The sequence below is a fragment of the Esox lucius genome, chromosome 21 (genome assembly GCF_011004845.1).
Source record: "Esox lucius isolate fEsoLuc1 chromosome 21, fEsoLuc1.pri, whole genome shotgun sequence".
Lineage (NCBI taxonomy): Eukaryota > Metazoa > Chordata > Actinopteri > Esociformes > Esocidae > Esox > Esox lucius.
This window is the reverse complement of record NC_047589.1, coordinates 15,246,485-15,264,250: the sequence shown is the minus strand read 5'-3', so window position 1 is coordinate 15,264,250 and position 17,766 is coordinate 15,246,485. Positions and strand designations below refer to the sequence as shown.

Genomic DNA, 17,766 nt, shown 5'->3' with positions numbered 1-17,766 from the left:
CACCAGGAGAGGAAGTTAACTTACACACATGGTGTTTGGATGTGATGGTTGTGTTAGCATGTGAAAAAAAAGCATCTCCACATGAAATCAACTGATTTGGCCATTCACATACCCCTATCACTTCCATAGATTTCAACAAAATAAAGATCAATAAACAGTGTCCCATGGACTTCCTTAAGAGTCAAGAACGTCTAGCAACTATTTGTGAAATTGTCCTTCGATGTTTAGACAGAGTATTGTGGTTAAACTCCCTTGGAGTCAACACACTGTGTCTTTATTTAAACACAATAAGCAAGTTATCATCTACAGAATGGGTGGATGCAGATGTAGCTTCTCAAACGTACACATTCGTAGGATTGTTAACTGATTTGTTATATGAATGGACATGATCATCATCATGCTTCTTGCTAGTAGAAGATACATGGTATTATTTATACCTACCCCAAAAAAATAAATAAGATACATCAAAGCTTTAGTCTCAAGCTACTTTTGATTTAGATTTGTTACAATAGTTAATTTGAGGCATATTTCTGTTTTTCCAAATGTTTTGCAACTTTAAAGATTTGTATGCCAGAATGAATACACCCAAACTCTCTTCCTGTAAAAACTGTCACAGTCCACTCCAGACAGGAGGTGGACTGGATGATGACCAAACCAAATCACCATCCATTCCAATTCTCACATTCCTCCTCCGACCCTCCATTTTCCCTCTGTTGTGCTCCACACTCTGGCCTGAGGTAAAATACCTGTGTTTTCTGTGTTTAGGACCCTGGCTACTGGCTTCGGGTTCAGAGGCTGGAGCATGGGGACGGGGGTATACTGGACCTGGACGACAGGCTGTGTGACGTGGCGGATGACAAAGACCGGGTGAGTCTGAATTTGTTGTTTGCTGGATGTGCTCTCCACACCTTCAGGAAGCTATTTTAGTGAAAAAAAAACTATTGAGGTGTGCACAGCTTTTCGTTTACCTTTAGCACGTCTGTCATTATTTAAGACATTTGTAAGGATATTTTCACAGGGAATTGTCAGAAAAAGAGAGGTACACAGGCAGGGAGGAGAACACGGCAGGAACAAGGATGAGAGCTTGCTGGGATTGAATTCAGGTGTTGGGTGGGTCTTTAGATGGGGAGTGTTGCAACTACATCACTGCTCTGATGCCCACACAGCCCAAACCCATGACGGATTTTTACCACGCTGAAATGCATTTCAAACCATGTGCAATACACACAGTGAAATCACGTGTGTAGGCGATATGCAGATTCCTTCCATGACCATCCGATGTTTAGTACAGATTCCAGGGGCAGTAGTATACACATTTGGCAGTAAATGAACTAACGTTTGATCAGCACTGGTGGCCGGGGATGGTCGTGTTTGTAAATGCGTTTACCCGAGTGTTTGCGAGTTGAATCACGACCGTCTTAACCCTGACCAGACTGGAGCATTATCAAACCTTAAATGCTGTTTTCAATACAGCGCTTCCCTTCAGATACATAGGAATTTTGGCGTCTATGTCACCAAAGTAAATTACCAACACTTCTCAGAAAAAAAGTGAACTAGAACTAAACTCCAGAAAGTGTATATTTGCCATTATAAAAATGTACTCCACCATTTTCCTGGTAATGAATGTACAACCCTGTAACTGAAGAAATACAGAGTTGGTTACAGTTCTTATTCTGTCCTTAAGAAGGGCAGAACAGATATTCTGGCAAATAATATGGTTGACTAACTCAAATGTACTGACAAAGGATATGAAAAATGATAAGAAAGGTATTATGTTTCTTAATTATATTGTGAAGGCCAACAGTTGATTACATTTCCGTCACATAAGCAGTTAATTGAGTTGTATGGAGATGTTTGCTCAATCCATAACTATAGTTAAATTATTCAAGCTTTTGTGCATATATGCAGGTGGTAATTGCTAAGAAGAGAAAGGAAAGACTCACAGTTAGGTCCGGAAATAATTGGACACTGACACAAGTTATTTGTCTGTTTACCAAAATATATTCAGGTTACAGTTAAATAATGAATATGGGCTTAAAGTGCAGTCTCTCAGCTTTAATTTGAGCGTTTCACATCCTAATTGGAGGAAGGGTTTAGGAATTACAGCTCTAAAATATGTAGCCCCCTCTTTTTCAGGGGACCATAAGTTATTGGACAATTGACTCAGAAGGTATTTCATGAACAGGTGTGGGCTCTTCTTTCGTTGTTTTGTCATCAGTTAAGCAGGTAAAAGGTCTGGAGTTGATTCCAGGTGTGGCATTTGCATACATTTTGGAAGCTGTTGCTGTAAACCCACAACATGCTGTCAAAGGAGCTCTCAATGCAAGTGAAACAGGCTGCAAAATAGAAAAAAAAATCCATCAGAGAGATGGCAGGAACATTAGGAGTGGCCTAATCCTGCCAAGTGAAGAACACTCTCCAGAAGGTAGGCATATCATTATCCAAATCTACCATAATGAGAAGACTTCACGAGAGCAAATAAAGAGCGTTCACCACAAGGTGCAAACCATTCATAAGTCTCAATAATCGAAAGGCCAGATTAGACATTGCCAAAAAACATCTAAAAAAGCCAGTCCAGTTCTGGTACAGCATTCTTTGGAGAGATGAAACTAAGATCAACCTGTACCAAAATGATGGGAAGAAAAAGTGTGGAGAAGACTTGGAACGGCTCATGATCCAAAGCATACCACATCATCTGTAAAACTCGGTGGAGGCAGTGTGATGGCATGGGCATGCATGGCTTCCAATGGCACTGGGTCACTAGTGTTCACTTATGATGTGACGCAAGACAGAAGCAGATGGATGAATTCCCAAGTGTATAGGATATATTGTCTGCTCAGATTAAGACAAAGATTAAGCCAAAGTTGATTGGATGGCACTTCACTTTACAGATGCACAATGACCCAAAACAATGCAAAAGCAATCCAGGAGATTATTAACGCAAATAAGAGGAATATTCTGCAATGGCCGAGTCAGTCACCTGATCTCAACCTCATTGAGCTCACTGAAGACAGCTGCAGTAAAGGCCTGGCAAAGCATCACAAAGGAGGAAACCCAGCGTTTGGTAATGTCCATGCGTTCCCAAATTCAAGCAGTCCTTGCCTGCAAAGTACAAAAATTTTTAATTTGTCCAATTACATTTGAGGGGACTGTGTATGAAAATGGTTGCAATTCCTAAACGTTTCATATGATATTTTTGTTCAACTCTTTGAATTAAACCTGATAGTCTGCACTTCAATTGTATCTCAGTTGTTTCATTTCAAATATATTGTGTTGGCGTACAGAGACAAAATAAGGAAAATTGTGTCAATGTCCAAATATTCCCGGATCTAACTGTAGCTTGTTTTCCATCAATTTAAAATCACAAACAGCTGAAAAGGACTAGTACAAACGTTTACCATGTACCATTCCATACATCTGCCCTCATCTCTCCTATCAACACAGCTTTGTATTCCAGTCCTGGGTATCGTGCCTTGCTATTCCCATAACCTGCTCATAAATCTCCTCTGCACATGGCCAGGAAATGGCACTAGAAACAATGAGTCGCTATCTCCTTTAGCCTAAATTACATTGCATACTAACTTTTATATGACTGTAACTACAGAACACCTAGGTTGAGTTGCCCCTTTTAAATTTTTCTATTTACAAATGGATTATTCATTCATATATTTTTTTTAAATATTATACATTTCTAACTGCATTGAGAAATTTGACTGACACATACAGTCCAAAAATATATATATACATATATCCTTCACATTGAAACTGGAGTAGAACCCCTATAAATTCTTCAGATTAAGCCATTTGCAACTCCTTTGAATTGTTCCTCAAAGAACCATTTAATAAAAAATCTGACCCTTTCCAAAATCTAGCCAAAATGTTATTCTTTGAGGAGTAGTTAATTATTATTTTTTTATAGCCTTTTTGTTATAAATATTTTTAATTAACCAAACACATTGCGTGAATAACCCATACATGATCCTCAAATAAACTTTTCTTTAAGAGTGCATTTCTACAAAGCCTAACATCTGGTGACAGAAGTGGTTGTACATTTATCTACAGTGCTGTATTCCTTTGCCAAGATGCCAGTACTGCCTGAGCTGCAACTTGCAGCCCATTCCCATGGTATACTACTTCTCACCAGAATCATGAGCCATAGCGTCATTTGGGAAACCAACTCGGTTGTAGAGCCAGTTAATCTAGTCTTACACAGCTCACTGCTGGTTTGGCTACTTGACCGGGTGCCAGCTTTTTCCCGCTTTTAATCACACACTTATTTGTGACTTCAGACAAACCAGTTTGGTAGGTTGAAAAAAACACTGCTGCCTGTTTACGCTAGGAGGATGCTGTGTGAAGAAACACACCTTTCATGTTACTTTCTACGAGTGTACTGGCGTACTGCTTATAAATGTTTTTACTCGTAAAACCACCCTTAACACAATCCACATTATCGAAAAACCCCATCTGTGAGCATGTAAGATGGTTATGTCATATTACATATTAAGTTATGTTGCACATTGACCCTACTCTTCAATGCCAGTGGTTCCCATTAACCAGCACGTGCCAACTGCTTCAATATGGTTCAATATTATATATATATAAAAGCTATTTCTCACCCATCAAAGTAAAATGTACTTTATTTTACCGTTGTTAGTGCCCTGTTGAGTGTTATATGAAGCTTCAGTTAGCTAGCAGTGGCTGTATCCCTTAGCTATAGCACTGCCCACTCAACTTAGTGAGAGACTGGGGAATCTTGGTATTTGTAGGAATTGACTGAAACAGACAGTTGAGGACGTCAGGACAATCAAAGCTCGATATCTTGACTGACGCATTGTTTTTGTGATTTGTGGCTACTATCCATTTTTTAGTCAAAACAACCAAACTTCTGTGTAAAAATATCGATGGGTGAAGTTGAAATTGGGCTTTAACTGGGTAGTTTCATCTTGATTTTCCACGGTCAGTGCTACCAACCGCAGCCTCTCCAGTTCTCACAGGAAGTGTGAGTTTAGTGGTAGCAGGAAACAAACGCCAGTGGCGCGTGGCAGTGAATGGCTGGTAGCCCCTCCAACATAGTGTTGGTGTGTACTTGCGTGCGTGCGTGCGTGCGTGCGTGCGTGCGTGCGTGCGTGTGCATGCATTTGTGTGCAGAGATTCAAGTGAATTATAGATGCGCCGCCTGGAACATGGGTCTGTTGAGAATGCCGTGGCCCATAATGCATCAACACCGCTGCTTAACGGGAGGCAAGGAGAGAGTCAAACAACCATGACAAGGATGAGAACAGGACATACCCTGTCAAAGCTAGCCTTTATATATAGCCTTTCTGTATACTGGTGGTTGATTTGCAGCGTGTAATCCAGTCAGGTAGTCTTGAGTGGGCTGGGTTAGGGCTGTAATGAGAGAAGTTAATGACAGGCGAACTTTGTTGACTCAGTGTAACAGTTTGTAGACAGACCATTTCTGTGTTTATATACACTCTGTGCAGCCCACGGTGTGGATGTTCATAGCCGGCAGCATGGCCCCCAGCACCCCACCGCTGCAGGACCGGTCCTAGTCTGTCCCTGGGTGGGTGACCAGATGCTGCTGGAGGTGGTGCTGGGGAGTCCAGCAGGGATCGCTATTCACTCTGGTCTAAAGATCAAATCCCAGTTGTCCCACAGGATTCTGCTTTTAAAAAGGGAAATGGGGACTGAGGCCGCGGCAAGGGGAAATCTCCTTGTATAAATGTTCCTTCTCCTCACTTATGTCTTCAGTCCAAGGACGTTTACGGTGGTGCATCTCAAAATAATAAATCGTTTGCGTGTTTTCCTCATCTGTTTTCCTCATCGTTTGCGTGTTTTCCTCCACAAAAGCTGAATCAAAGGGGCTGTGTGCCAACTTCTAAGTTCTTGCAGTAGGACTCTTACATATCTTTGATGAACGGTTGCATCCACATTGGCCTACTAATGAACTGGCACCCCCTCCACCAGTTATCTGGGCCGCAGGAGAAGGACAGACTTTTGCACGAATGGGAAATAGTCATCGATCTTCTCTCTTTTTATCCACACGGTCCATTCCTACACTGACCACAGCACTCCTCTCTCTTTGTCTGTGTTTCCTCTCTCTTTGTCTCTCTCTCTCTCTGGGTAGGGAATGGGTTGATGACCTCATTTGTTCCACGTTGATGCTGTGTCTTCTTGTCTCTACTCTCCACTGTCTAATAGAAGCAGTATGCCAGCCCGAAGACCGAGGCCCTGTCAGGCTGACACACCTGCACAGACGTTCTTTAGCGTGTGTCCCAAACCCCTCAACTGAGCGCTACTCATGACCCAGACCACAAAAAGCTCCAGGAGATTTAGGAGAGTCATCACATTGATTGAAGAACACTTCCAGTGATTAAAACAGGAGTGATGCGTGGCATTGGCTTAGTGTTATGTGAGGCCGTGGTCGGTAGTAGTTTTACAGTACATTAAGGGAAAATAATGGGGTTTGATCTTCATAAGCCTTGTAGTTAAATTGCGTTGCTAATACTGGTGTAATCTGACCTGCCTCAGATGTGTGCAGGTCCTTTCTCTCTCTCTCTCTCACTCTGTCTATTTCATATTTTTAGGCTGCAGTAGTATGGCATCAGGAATGTAGGAACTGCCTGTGTGTGTGTGTGTGTGTGTGTGTGTGTGTTTGATTCCTTAGGACTCAATCTTGTGCTCTTTGTACTCTGTCAAGTCTATTTCCCAAATGCACTTTGTAGCAGACAGGCTGTGCCATATTATGAGACAAATCCTTTCAACAGGAATTTCTCTAACCTTGAGTTAAACAACCAAGAACTTTTTGGACTTTGTCACCATGGGAACCAGGGAGAAACACTGAGCACTGTGAATGCAGATATTTTCAGTGTGCCTGTCTGTCCTAAACAGCACCCTATTCCCTTTTTAAAAATATCTATGGTGATGTTGACCCACAGGGCTCTGGTCAAAGGGAGTGGCCTTTGTAGGGAATTGGGTGCCGTTTGGGATGGAGGACACAGTGAATAGGCAGTGGCACAAAGCTGTCATTTGCAAGGCCGTTGCTGCATGTGGAATCAGAGTGGAATGACAGAGGAGTGCAGGAGTGTTTCACTGTGGAGTCCACACCCTGCCAATACATTTGAATAGGAGGAGGGTAATACTGTGTCCAGAATCTCAGCCGTGATTGACAGGCTGTTAGAAATGCACATGCTGGAACACGCCCATCTGGCTGTGGATCAGTCCCATTTGCTACCCGACCAGACCAGATAGACAGTCCATTCACTGTGTTTAGTTTATGGACATGGTTCAGTTTGGTTGATTACAGTAAGTAATGTGCACAAAGCTCTGCCAGTGTTAGCCAGCTGCCTTTCACTCACACAACCCCCCCCCCCACACTTATTGCTTATCTTTACTTTTTTTTACCAGCGTCTTACTCGGGGTAGTCAGATTGCACAATAACAAGTTTTGAAGATCTCACTTCAGAGTGCAGGAGGTGAGCGAGATTTCATTTTTCAACGCCATTGCCTGAAGAAGCTCTCATGGTAAGCGGAGGTGCTTCTCTGCTCTGTCTCAAGCACCAGTAAATCTCCAGTACAATGCCGAGATGATTGCTAGACCAAGTAGCCTCATTGCTGCTGATTGCAACTGGCGCCTTTTATAGATTGCTTTTGACCAGGGTCTGTTGAACTCCAGTATATAGTAGGGAATAGTTCCATTTGGGAGTATTTCAGTATGTCTTTGTAGCAGGTTGTCAGTGAGTATACATACAGAAAGGAGCCATTTCTACTGTCTGAGTGTAATCTTCACAAAAAACACAGATGTGGAGGAAATACTGGAGCATAAAGTGTGTCTGGAGTTGGGTTTAGAGGATGTGTGGATCAGGTCTGTTGCTGACATCATCCATCTGCTGGTCTTCCACTCTGAACCACGTAGCTACTGACGATGGCTGTTGGTAGAACATTCCAGGCCAGGCTGTTGTCCTTCACTACTGTGATGCAAATGCAGAAATAACATAGATTTTATTTTGGGTTTGTATTATTCTTTATTTATTTAGAATAAATATTACAAGCTGATTTCCCCCCTGTTAGAAGTGGTGTGCCTCTGCCCTCTGGTGGTCGTATGTGTAGGTGCTGCTAAAAGTGTTTCTAGCATCTGTTGTTTTTACTGTCAGCGTGTGCGAGAATTGCTTAACAGTTGCTAATGTCCCCTTAATGCTGTGAAAGAAAAACAGAACAGAGTGTTTTAAGCCCATTTTGGTGTTGGAATTTACAGGCTTAGTAGTCATTAAATAGAATTCCTCTAAGTCTTATTTTATTCCATTTTGACCGACTGGACATTTTACTTGTCAGTTTGCTTACTTAATGTAATAATGGAATTCAGTGGAATCACTTTGTTTACAGGCCACTTGTGTGTCCAGCTGGCGGTCCCCGTCGGTAGCCCACAGGTTGATGTTTGGTGTGCGTCTGTGTTTGCGTGTGGGTGTCCTGTGTGTGTGTGTGTTGGTGTACATAGTTGATATTACATTTCTGTTCAATATTTGAAAAATAAATTGTGATGAAAATATTCAAAACGTTTTCACAGCGCTGTTGACGGCTGAAAAGGAGATCTGTAGATGAGAGCGGGGCTGGCCTGCTGCTACTAAATGTTCATGATTCGTCGATTGTCTGAGTTTTTGGCTGTCATGAGGGGTCACTGTATATCGACTTCATGCTGCAGGTGGAGGCGTCTGCAATCATAAGGCTGTTGGCCAGAGAATGTGCTCTAAGGGGAGGCATGGCAAAAAAATACATCAAGGTGTGTGTGTGTGTGTGTGTGTGTGGCATTTCGGGGCATCCCTGGTGTTAGGTGGTCCTCTGAGGCCGTCACACGGTGTTACCAAAGTCAAGCAGGAGACCCGGGGGCTGTGGAGTTTACAGCAGCAGCTGCTTTATCATCAGCATCATCTGGAACATTGAGTTGTGTCACTGCAGGTGTTAGTGCGGGAAGTGTGCAAGCTGACACACACACACACACACACACACAGAGTGTAGACCGTTCTGTGTGTTCACGGGGCCTCGGTGGGGTTTGAAATAACTGTTGATGGAGTGAAAGGTAACCAGCATTGTTCTGTCTTCCTTTCTGTCTTTCTGCCGGTTTCTGTCTTAAAAGAGGGTGACTGACACACACGCTTCCATGCGGACACACACACACACACACACACAGGCCACAGACCTTCAGGAGGACAGGGTCTCTGGAACTATTTTCAGAATGTAATTACTGCAGATTGTGCTGGGTGAGATGTTCTGTGTGATGGTGTGTTATACAATATGTCTGGTGCATATTTGGCTGATGATTGTGGGATCCCGTGAAAACCCAGATAGCCACGCCGGTTTGCTTGCTTGTGGGTTTGCCAGGAGGGTTTCCAGTGTTTCTTCAATATAGTCTTCGATGTGACACGGTTGTAAGAAGAAAGGTTTGGCTGTTAAATAACTGGAAGGTTTTTGCAGTTAAGAAATTACTGACATTTTTATTTTAGTAATAATAAAAATCATAGTTTGTTTTATTGTTTTTTTTTCCCATGTACTAATTGGGAAAATTGGTCAAAATTATGTCAATAAAATATACTGTATAATTTGAAAAAACGTTTTTGTCAGATTATGAATTACCTGCGTGTCTCTGTCTTATTGTTGGAGGAAAAGTATCTCGTTATAAATGAGTTATTATCGCCTAATCATCATTAATCAAAAACTGAAATTGCATGAGTAATGGTATAAAGCTCATAGAAACCCATCAGTGTCCAATTTTCTAGTTTATGCTGCATTTTTTTAGGTTATTAACTTTAGTGGGTAGATTTTTATCCATGGAACCAACACATAGTGATTTGATGATACAACACTGTAGACATTCTCACAGGAAACCCCTGATTGATCAGAACCTTGCGAGGTTTTGAAAAGCCAGATTAAATAAGCAGAAGAGGAGACGGTTGGAAACACATTGGTCTATTAATATTGGCACGTATTGCTAGTCTGCTAGCAGACGGTCAACCAACCACGTTCAGGTTGCCATGCTCCGTCACTCCGTTGCTAAACTCCTCCCATGAAACAACGTTGAGCACGTACGTGTGGTTTCCCATCTTTCCAACATTAACTGACCAGTTCCTTCGCTTACTGCCCCATGATCTCATTGCCAACCAGTCCTCCCGTCCACGTTGCTTCCCTACATTGAAAGTGAAACGTCTTTTTTGAGACTGCAGAGCTTGCGTCTTGTCTGGCCCTGTACTGAAGTAGCATTTGCTGACCACTAGGTGGCACTCAAGTCCATATTTGTCCCGAATGCGGCATCCAATACACCTGTTAGCTCGTGTTCGTTAATGATGATGATCTGTGCATCCCTGGATCCCAGCAGGCTGAATGCCTTGGACAAGGCACCTCACCAGAGGATGTCTCCATGGTAACAGTGAAACGGTGCCAAGGCAGCACCTGCGTTGGGCAAAGATCAAACTGGGAGGTAAATGAGGTGATTTTTAAGTAAGGTTCCCAGCATCTGCCCAATACAGTACGGTTGTAGACTGGATTGTACTACTCTACACTACACTGCGCAGGACTGGCACACTAAATGACAGGCAGGGACGGACCTAGCGGGCAGGGGAAAGCACAGACACACAGCGCTGATGGGCACCCTGTGAATATGTGTGTGTGTAAGCAATTTCCCTCTTTGGCAAAGGTTAAAAGCTGCCCTATTGTCTCCAGGTGTCTCGTCTCTCTCTTCTCCCTCTAATCTCTCTCCCTCTCTCCCTCTCGTACATTCGTCACATCCATTTTGTCTCTCCAGTCCTTGGATCTTAGTGTTGACTTTCCTTCAGCGCCAATCCCTAACACAGCTAGACCTGTTCCCATTCAGTGGCTGTGTCAGCCTGTCAACCAGGAGATGGAGATGAGAGGAGGCATAAATGGCACTCTGTTCCCTGCTTTCTTTAGTGCATGGGCCTAGGTAAAAGTAGTACAATTTATAGGGAATAGGGTGCCTTTGGGACAGTCCCAGGGAGATCTGTCCTCTCGGGGGGGTAGGGAGGTCTAGGAGAAGTTAACTTCATTTGTCATCTAATCAATGACTCACTGACTTCAATCACTAATGAGACTGAAGCTCCAGAAAGAGTCAATACATGACCTCACATAAATCCCCCATCCCTCATTTCGTCTTTCCTCTCTGTGGGAGAATGTTTGTGTGTGTCTGTGTACCACAGCACTCTGAAGCTAGTCTGACATAATAACTTTCCCCTTTGGCCAACTCCTCTGAATGTTTCTCCCATCCAGATCTGATCTTATTGTGTGTCTGTTTTCTGTGGGTAGTGGCTGAAGCATGGTGGGGGCTGTCTGAAGCATGGTGGGGGCTGTCTGAAGCATGGTGGGGGCTGTCTGAAGCATGGTGGGGGCTGTCTGAAGCATGGTGGGGGCTGTCTGAAGCATGGTGGGGGCTGTCTGAAGCATGGTGGGGGCTGTCTGAAGCATTGTGGGGGCTGTCTGAAGCATTGTGGGGGCTGTCTGAAGCATTGTGGGGGCTGTCTGAAATATGGTGGGGGCTGCCTGGCGCATGGTGTGGGGGCTGCCTGACGCATGGTGTGGGGGCTGCCTGACGCATGGTGTGGGGGCTGCCTGACGCATGGTGTGGGGGCTGCCTGACGCATGGTGTGGGGGCTGCCTGGCGCATGGTGTGGGGGCTGATTTCAAGTCCCAGCTGATTTCAACGATGGCGTTAACCCTTGCTCCATCACGGAACCGAAGAGGGATTGGAGACTAGGAAGAGGGGGATGGAGTAGGATTGGAGAGAGAGAGAGGAGGATATAGAGACTCAGGTAGGGAGAGAGAGAGGAAAAGGAAGAGGAGGGGTAGACATCACTCTTCTCAGCTATCAGCCAAATGCACCTGTTTGTCCTGGGAGGAAATCCACTGGGGTTGACACTCATCCTGAGCCTGAGACAGTAATGAATGGAAGCCTGAGGAAGAAGGACCGGGAGCCCTGGGTGTCTGCGGGAGAGTGTGTGTGCATGTGTGTGGATTCATTTGTATGTGTGTGTGTGTTTCTCTGTGTGTGTGTTTCTCTGTGTGTGCGTGTTTCTCTGTGTGTGTGTGTGTTTCTCTGTGTGTGTGTGTGTTTCTCTGTGTGTGTGTGTGTTTCTCTGTGTGTGTGTGTTTCTCTGTGTGTGTGTGTTTCTCTGTGTGTGTGTGTTTCTCTGTGTGTGTGTTTCTCTGTGTGTGTGTGTGTGTTTCTCTGTGTGTGTGTGTGTGTTTCTCTGTGTGTGTGTGTGTGTGTTTCTCTGTGTGTGTGTGTGTGTGTGTGTGTGTTTCTCTGTGTGTGTGTGTGTGTGTGTTTCTCTGTGTGTGTGTGTGTGTGTGTGTGTTTCTCTGTGTGTGTGTGTGTGTGTGTGTGTTTCTCTGTGTGTGTGTGTGTGTGTTTCTCTGTGTGTGTGTGTGTGTGTGTGTGTGTTTCTCTGTGTGTGTGTGTGTGTGTTTCTCTGTGTGTGTGTGTTTCTCTGTGTGTGTGTGTGTATGTTTCTCTGTGTGTGTGTGTGTGTATGTTTCTCTGTGTGTGTGTGTGTGTATGTTTCTCTGTGTGTGTGTGTATGTTTCTCTGTGTGTGTGTGTGTGTATGTTTCTCTGTGTGTGTGTGTATGTTTCTCTGTGTGTGTGTGTGTGTTTCTCTGTGTGTGTGTGTGTGTGTTTCTCTGTGTGTGTGTGTGTGTGTGTGTTTCTCTGTGTGTGTGTGTGTGTGTGTGTTTCTCTGTGTGTGCGTGTGTGTGTGTTTCTCTGTGTGTGCGTGTGTGTGTGTTTCTCTGTGGGTGTATCAGAGATTTGGTAGGTGTCTTGCGTGGGGAAACACCCTTCGCTTTGTCTGGCTTGTGCTATCAGCAGCTCCAGAGAGCCGGGGGAGGACTACCCCAGGGCTCAGCCCAAATTGGCACCCTATTCCCTTTATAGTGCCCTACTTCTGATGACAGCACACAGACGAAAGGGGGCCATTTGGGACATCACCTCTGCAGCTCAGGAATGAGAAGAGACCAGAGCCACCGTTTGACAAAGCACTGTTAACTGAGATGACAGGACCAGCATCACCATGAGACAGAACACAGTTCTTTGTCCGTCTTAAAAGCAGTATCTCTAATTTGGTTCCATCTTGTGGGCGGTAGATGAATTACAGCAACAATCCATTTACAGCCAACTCTGCTCTTGTGCAAATTTTACTTTCACGTTTGGTTCACGAGCTTATGAAAGCTGTAAAAACAGTTTCCCTTGTTCACAGAAGTGAAGCTCATCCAAATTAAATTTCCTTTGCAGGAGTCACTGAAACAACCTATTTGGTTGATAAACCTACAGATAAAGTCGCTAACTAGACCACATTGTCTTGGCATTGTCCTTGTTTCAGAACTACTCTGTGGAGGGGCCGTATGAGATCCCTTCATCTTTTAGGGTGTGCTGCAGAAACAGGCTGATACCCCAGCAGAGGGGTGCGGGGGGAGTCTGGTTGTTTCTGAACATCGTTTGGAATTCAGGTCAAGCCACCAGGCTTCTCTGCTTTACTCAGTTGATTTGGTCACATAGGTGTTTTGGATTTTGCCTAACATGACAGTTTGCTTTGACTTTGCCATTTCACCAAATTATTCCTGACAACATGTCTGCCTGCCTCGCTGTGCTCAGTGTCTCTTCCAATAGTGCTTACAACCAGACCTAGAATTCGGTGCCACCAAAACACACACACACACACACACGCGCAAAACACGTCCGTGTACACGCCATCCGACCACACCAGTCCTCTGTTTGTCAGACCGGGATGTTTGTCTCTGTTGACAGCTGTCATGGCTAGTCTGGCTCCAGTGTCTAAACACTTTGCCAAACGGCCTACTGGCTGCCACCGTGGACTCATTGGGATGGCCCTGCATAGCTTAAAGGCTGATTTAGGTCAGGCACAGTGCATGGGGACCTAAACAGAGGTGACAGACTGAGGCCCCCTGCTGAGATATGGCTCCCCTTCACCCCCCTTTGCCCCGGGAGTTCCAGGACCCGCTAAGATAACAAAGGCCCTGTCTCCCACTGTGGGCATATGGGACAGATATGGGAGTCAGTTTAGACCCCAGGCCCGATGTCTTACTCACACAGACGAATGCAGAGGCTGGATTGTCTTCCGGCCCTGAATCACTTTTAATTAATCTTTTAAAATGTTTTTATTTCACTCGCTCTCTGATTGTATGGATGTCGTGCGTACTATTTTGATTGTATTTGCTTCAGTCAGAGATGAACTAAGCTTCCAAATGAGCGTAGTCATCTCACGTTATGATCTGATATGACCTCTCCTTTGGTGGGCAACGTAGGATTTTGTAATAGACGTTATTTGGTCAAATGTGGGATATTCACACTTCTCATCCTTCTGCTGCTATCTTTGCATTCCGGTTGTACATGCTACTTCACGCCTTCAGTTTGCCTCGATCTGGAATGCCTTTTAGGCTTGCCATTGGTACCCGCCCAACTGTTTATCCCACTTGTAAAATACTATACTTAATACTTGTAAATGTAGTATTGCCATTTATACCGCGTTTGCCTTCATTGCACGTCTGTACATTCCACTTGTAGCATACATATACTTAATACTTGTACATTTTCTTCCCTTCTATATGCACTTGTGGTTAGATGCTAAATGCATTTTGTTGTACTGTACTTGTACTTGTTCAGTGACAAAGTTTAATCTAATATTAAAAGGGAAAGTTGGGCTTTCGGGAGATTTTTGCAACCAGGAATGTAGAAACCCCAATGTTACTATTCTACTCTGCACCTAACCTTGTTTCATTTGTAGCCTACACATGTAGAAAGCAAATCGGGAATGAACAATTTTTGCATGCTAAATAGCCCTACTGTGCTAGCCGTAGGTCTCGAGTGGCCATGCGCTGTGAAACACTCTGCCTCTTCCCACTTCAATGGTTTTCTGAAACCTTCTTCGGGTAATTACTCCCTCCCTCTGCGTCAAAGTCACTCCAAGGTCGGCGCTTCAAATTACCTCAGAGATTGACCGAGGAGCAGAGCCTTATTAATGTGTTAGATCTGATATGACGCGGGACTGTCCACGCTGCGTGTGCCGGGCGATGTCCGGGGTGGCTCTCCGGGAGGCTTTCTGATGCGGAGGACACAAGCCAGACAGTTAGCTAGCAATGGACGTCCGTTGCCATGGCACCAGTCACAACAAGGTGGTACAAGAGTATAAGCCACGCCGGGCGGGATGCCTGTGGGAGTGGGTCAGTGCCAAGGTGGAGTTGACTCTGTCTCACACACACACACACACACACACACACTCACGCTGGCACTGGCCTTGTTTGTCTAGTCTTTACAGACTGAGGATCGCAGTCAGTTAGACATTGTCTTCTGCGAGGCTTCGTTCCAAATCACCCAACCCCCTCCACCTCCTGTCCCCCCTTTGCATGTTCTCATTTGACAAAAAGGGAGTGAAAATGACTAGAGGGTGTAGGGGCTAATTAGAACCACCCCCCCCGTGCCGCCGTTCGGCACTTTGACGGAATCTGCTTAGGATGGATGATGCGTCCGTGCCATTTCCATGGATTTTCAATTCAGTATGTGATTTCTAAGACTAGTGTGGGAAATATCTCCTAAACTAAACTGTCATTCAAATGCGCTGAGGTTTACGGTTTTCTATTTGAATCGTGTGTTTGTTTTATTGTCATCACCCTGCATTTGGATGGCTAGGGTTAAGATCCAGCATACTGTAACCCTGCTACATACACATGCATACAGTGTACATGGCATTGGTTCTATTTGGAGTCTGGCTTTGACTGACCTCTAATCCGAGACGTGCTACCAGAACTTAATCACGCTGCTGACTAGGAGAAACTCATTTTCCCATGCGATTGAACTGTAGCGCTTACTCCGAACTTTGTCTCTGTTTGACCTAGTTTGTTAGTGGCTTGTCCAGGTTGAGGGGCTCTGTTTGTTTCCAACAGTCAGGCGCGATCGTCCGTACTGAGTGAGTAATCAGAGGAAATGCAGGTCAGGGGGGCCGATTTAACACCGTCTAACCTGAGCGTGCAGACAGCACTTTGCACCGGAGGGTTTCTGCACACGGGGACGACCATCGCCTGCCTCCTCCCTTCTAAATCTCACACGCGGACAGGCATTCCGTGACTGTTCTACGTGAAAGCCGATTGGATAGTCGCGGAGCCTGCAGTCATTCCGCGCTCACTTTCTCGTTAAAGGAGACCTCTGTTCTCCCCTCTCTTTCCTTGACCTTTCTCTCCACATGTCACGCTCCCCTTCTCTCCCTAGTCTCCGCCCCTCCCCTCCCCTCCCCACTCCCTGTTGGATGTATAATACATGTCTGCTTCAGACTAACTGGTTTATATATATATAAATATATACAGAATATCAAGGTTTAAATATAGGCACTGAGCAAATGAAGCTCCGCTTATGCTCTGTGCGTGTGTGTGTGTGTGTTTGGTGTTATTAAGATATTCCTGGGACTTCCTGCTTGAATGCTTCTTGCCTCTTTAATAACAGATGTGGCGTCCACAGCCTAGGGCCTCTGACGTGCAGTGTGTGTGTGTGTGTGTGTGAAAGGCAGCGGTCTGCATGGTAATCCCATGTGATAGTCATCAGGACCCTCTCTGCAGAGCAGATTAAAACACAATCATTAGATGTAAAGAGCACAATCCATCAAAAAACCAGCACGCGCTCCGTGTGAAGTCTCTGCTCCGGGAGGATGTTGCCCTGCTTTTTGTATCCTGCATCTCTTATGGGGACCACGTGGTGCTGTATAGGACCCACTCCACCCGGCTCTAGAATGCATTCCAGTTCTATGCTCTTACTATTGCGTGTGAAGAGGCCCAGACAAACACTGTGCCTTTCTAATGGAACTTGGTTGTAATGCTATGTCTGCCAATGAGCTCCAGCATGACCCGTCTGCTGTCAACTCCCCAAGGAGACTCCGGCCATGACAGAACCGCTAGGGCCTGTTAGGGACTCTGAAGGGAATACACGTGTGTGTGTGTGTGTCTCAGTCGATCCTCTCATCGAAGGACCCAGCCATGAGAAAGACCTTCGTCCACCCCAGCTATAAAGGAAATCTCTACAGATAATGATGCATAATCAATCCACTGTTTCTGTCTTTGTTCTTCTCGTGACTCATTCCATATTCACTTGGAGTTCTGACCTTCTGGAGACATGGAGACACCACAATTCCGATAAACCTGCCAAGTCTTCTGCATGTTGATCCCGTCCTATACACACACACATGCGCGTATAAACACACGCACGAGCAAGCATCAGTGTCGAATATGTAAATGTCATTTCGCTATTCTGGGACAAACGGTAGATGAAATTTCCTCTGAACAAAATGGCTGGTGGCCCAGTTATGATGTTGAGTTGCAGTTCTGATCCGTCACGCCGTCCCCAACACCAAATGTCATGTGATCATTTTCACGTCAGGCCGCGACAGGGCCGTTAATAATTCATGGTAAAACCAACATCCTGCTAACAGGGTTCCGTTTGTTATTCACGCCACGCCTCCTGAAATTGGAGCGGCGTCTTCCGTGCATCATGTGCGTGGCGCCATATCCAGCGCCGAGTCTAAACACGGAACCTGTTGTTCTTTTCCGTGCACAGTATTTTCTATCTTTCATTTGGGAGGATCACTGCCCCACTCCCCCCCCCCCCCCGATCCAAAGTCAGACGTTGTGAGGGGCTGTCAAGCTTACACCCCTTGAAATCAAGACAGTGATCGGCGATGGGTGGGTGGGTGGCAGGGGTGCGGGTG

At 45.0% G+C, this 17,766-nt stretch overlaps 1 protein-coding gene across 6 annotated transcripts in view; it reads left to right on the top strand.

The window, feature by feature from the left end:
• The window catches only part of LOC105019433 (partitioning defective 3 homolog), a 333,861-nt gene that overhangs the window by 32,251 nt on the left and 283,844 nt on the right, over positions 1 to 17,766 (top strand). For all 6 annotated transcript variants that reach the window (XM_029116272.2, XM_029116267.2, XM_029116271.2 and 3 more), the window contains exon 2: positions 766 to 867. In XM_029116272.2, coding sequence (XP_028972105.2) covers positions 766 to 867 — 102 coding nt within the window. The remainder of the gene's footprint in view (positions 1 to 765; positions 868 to 17,766) is intronic.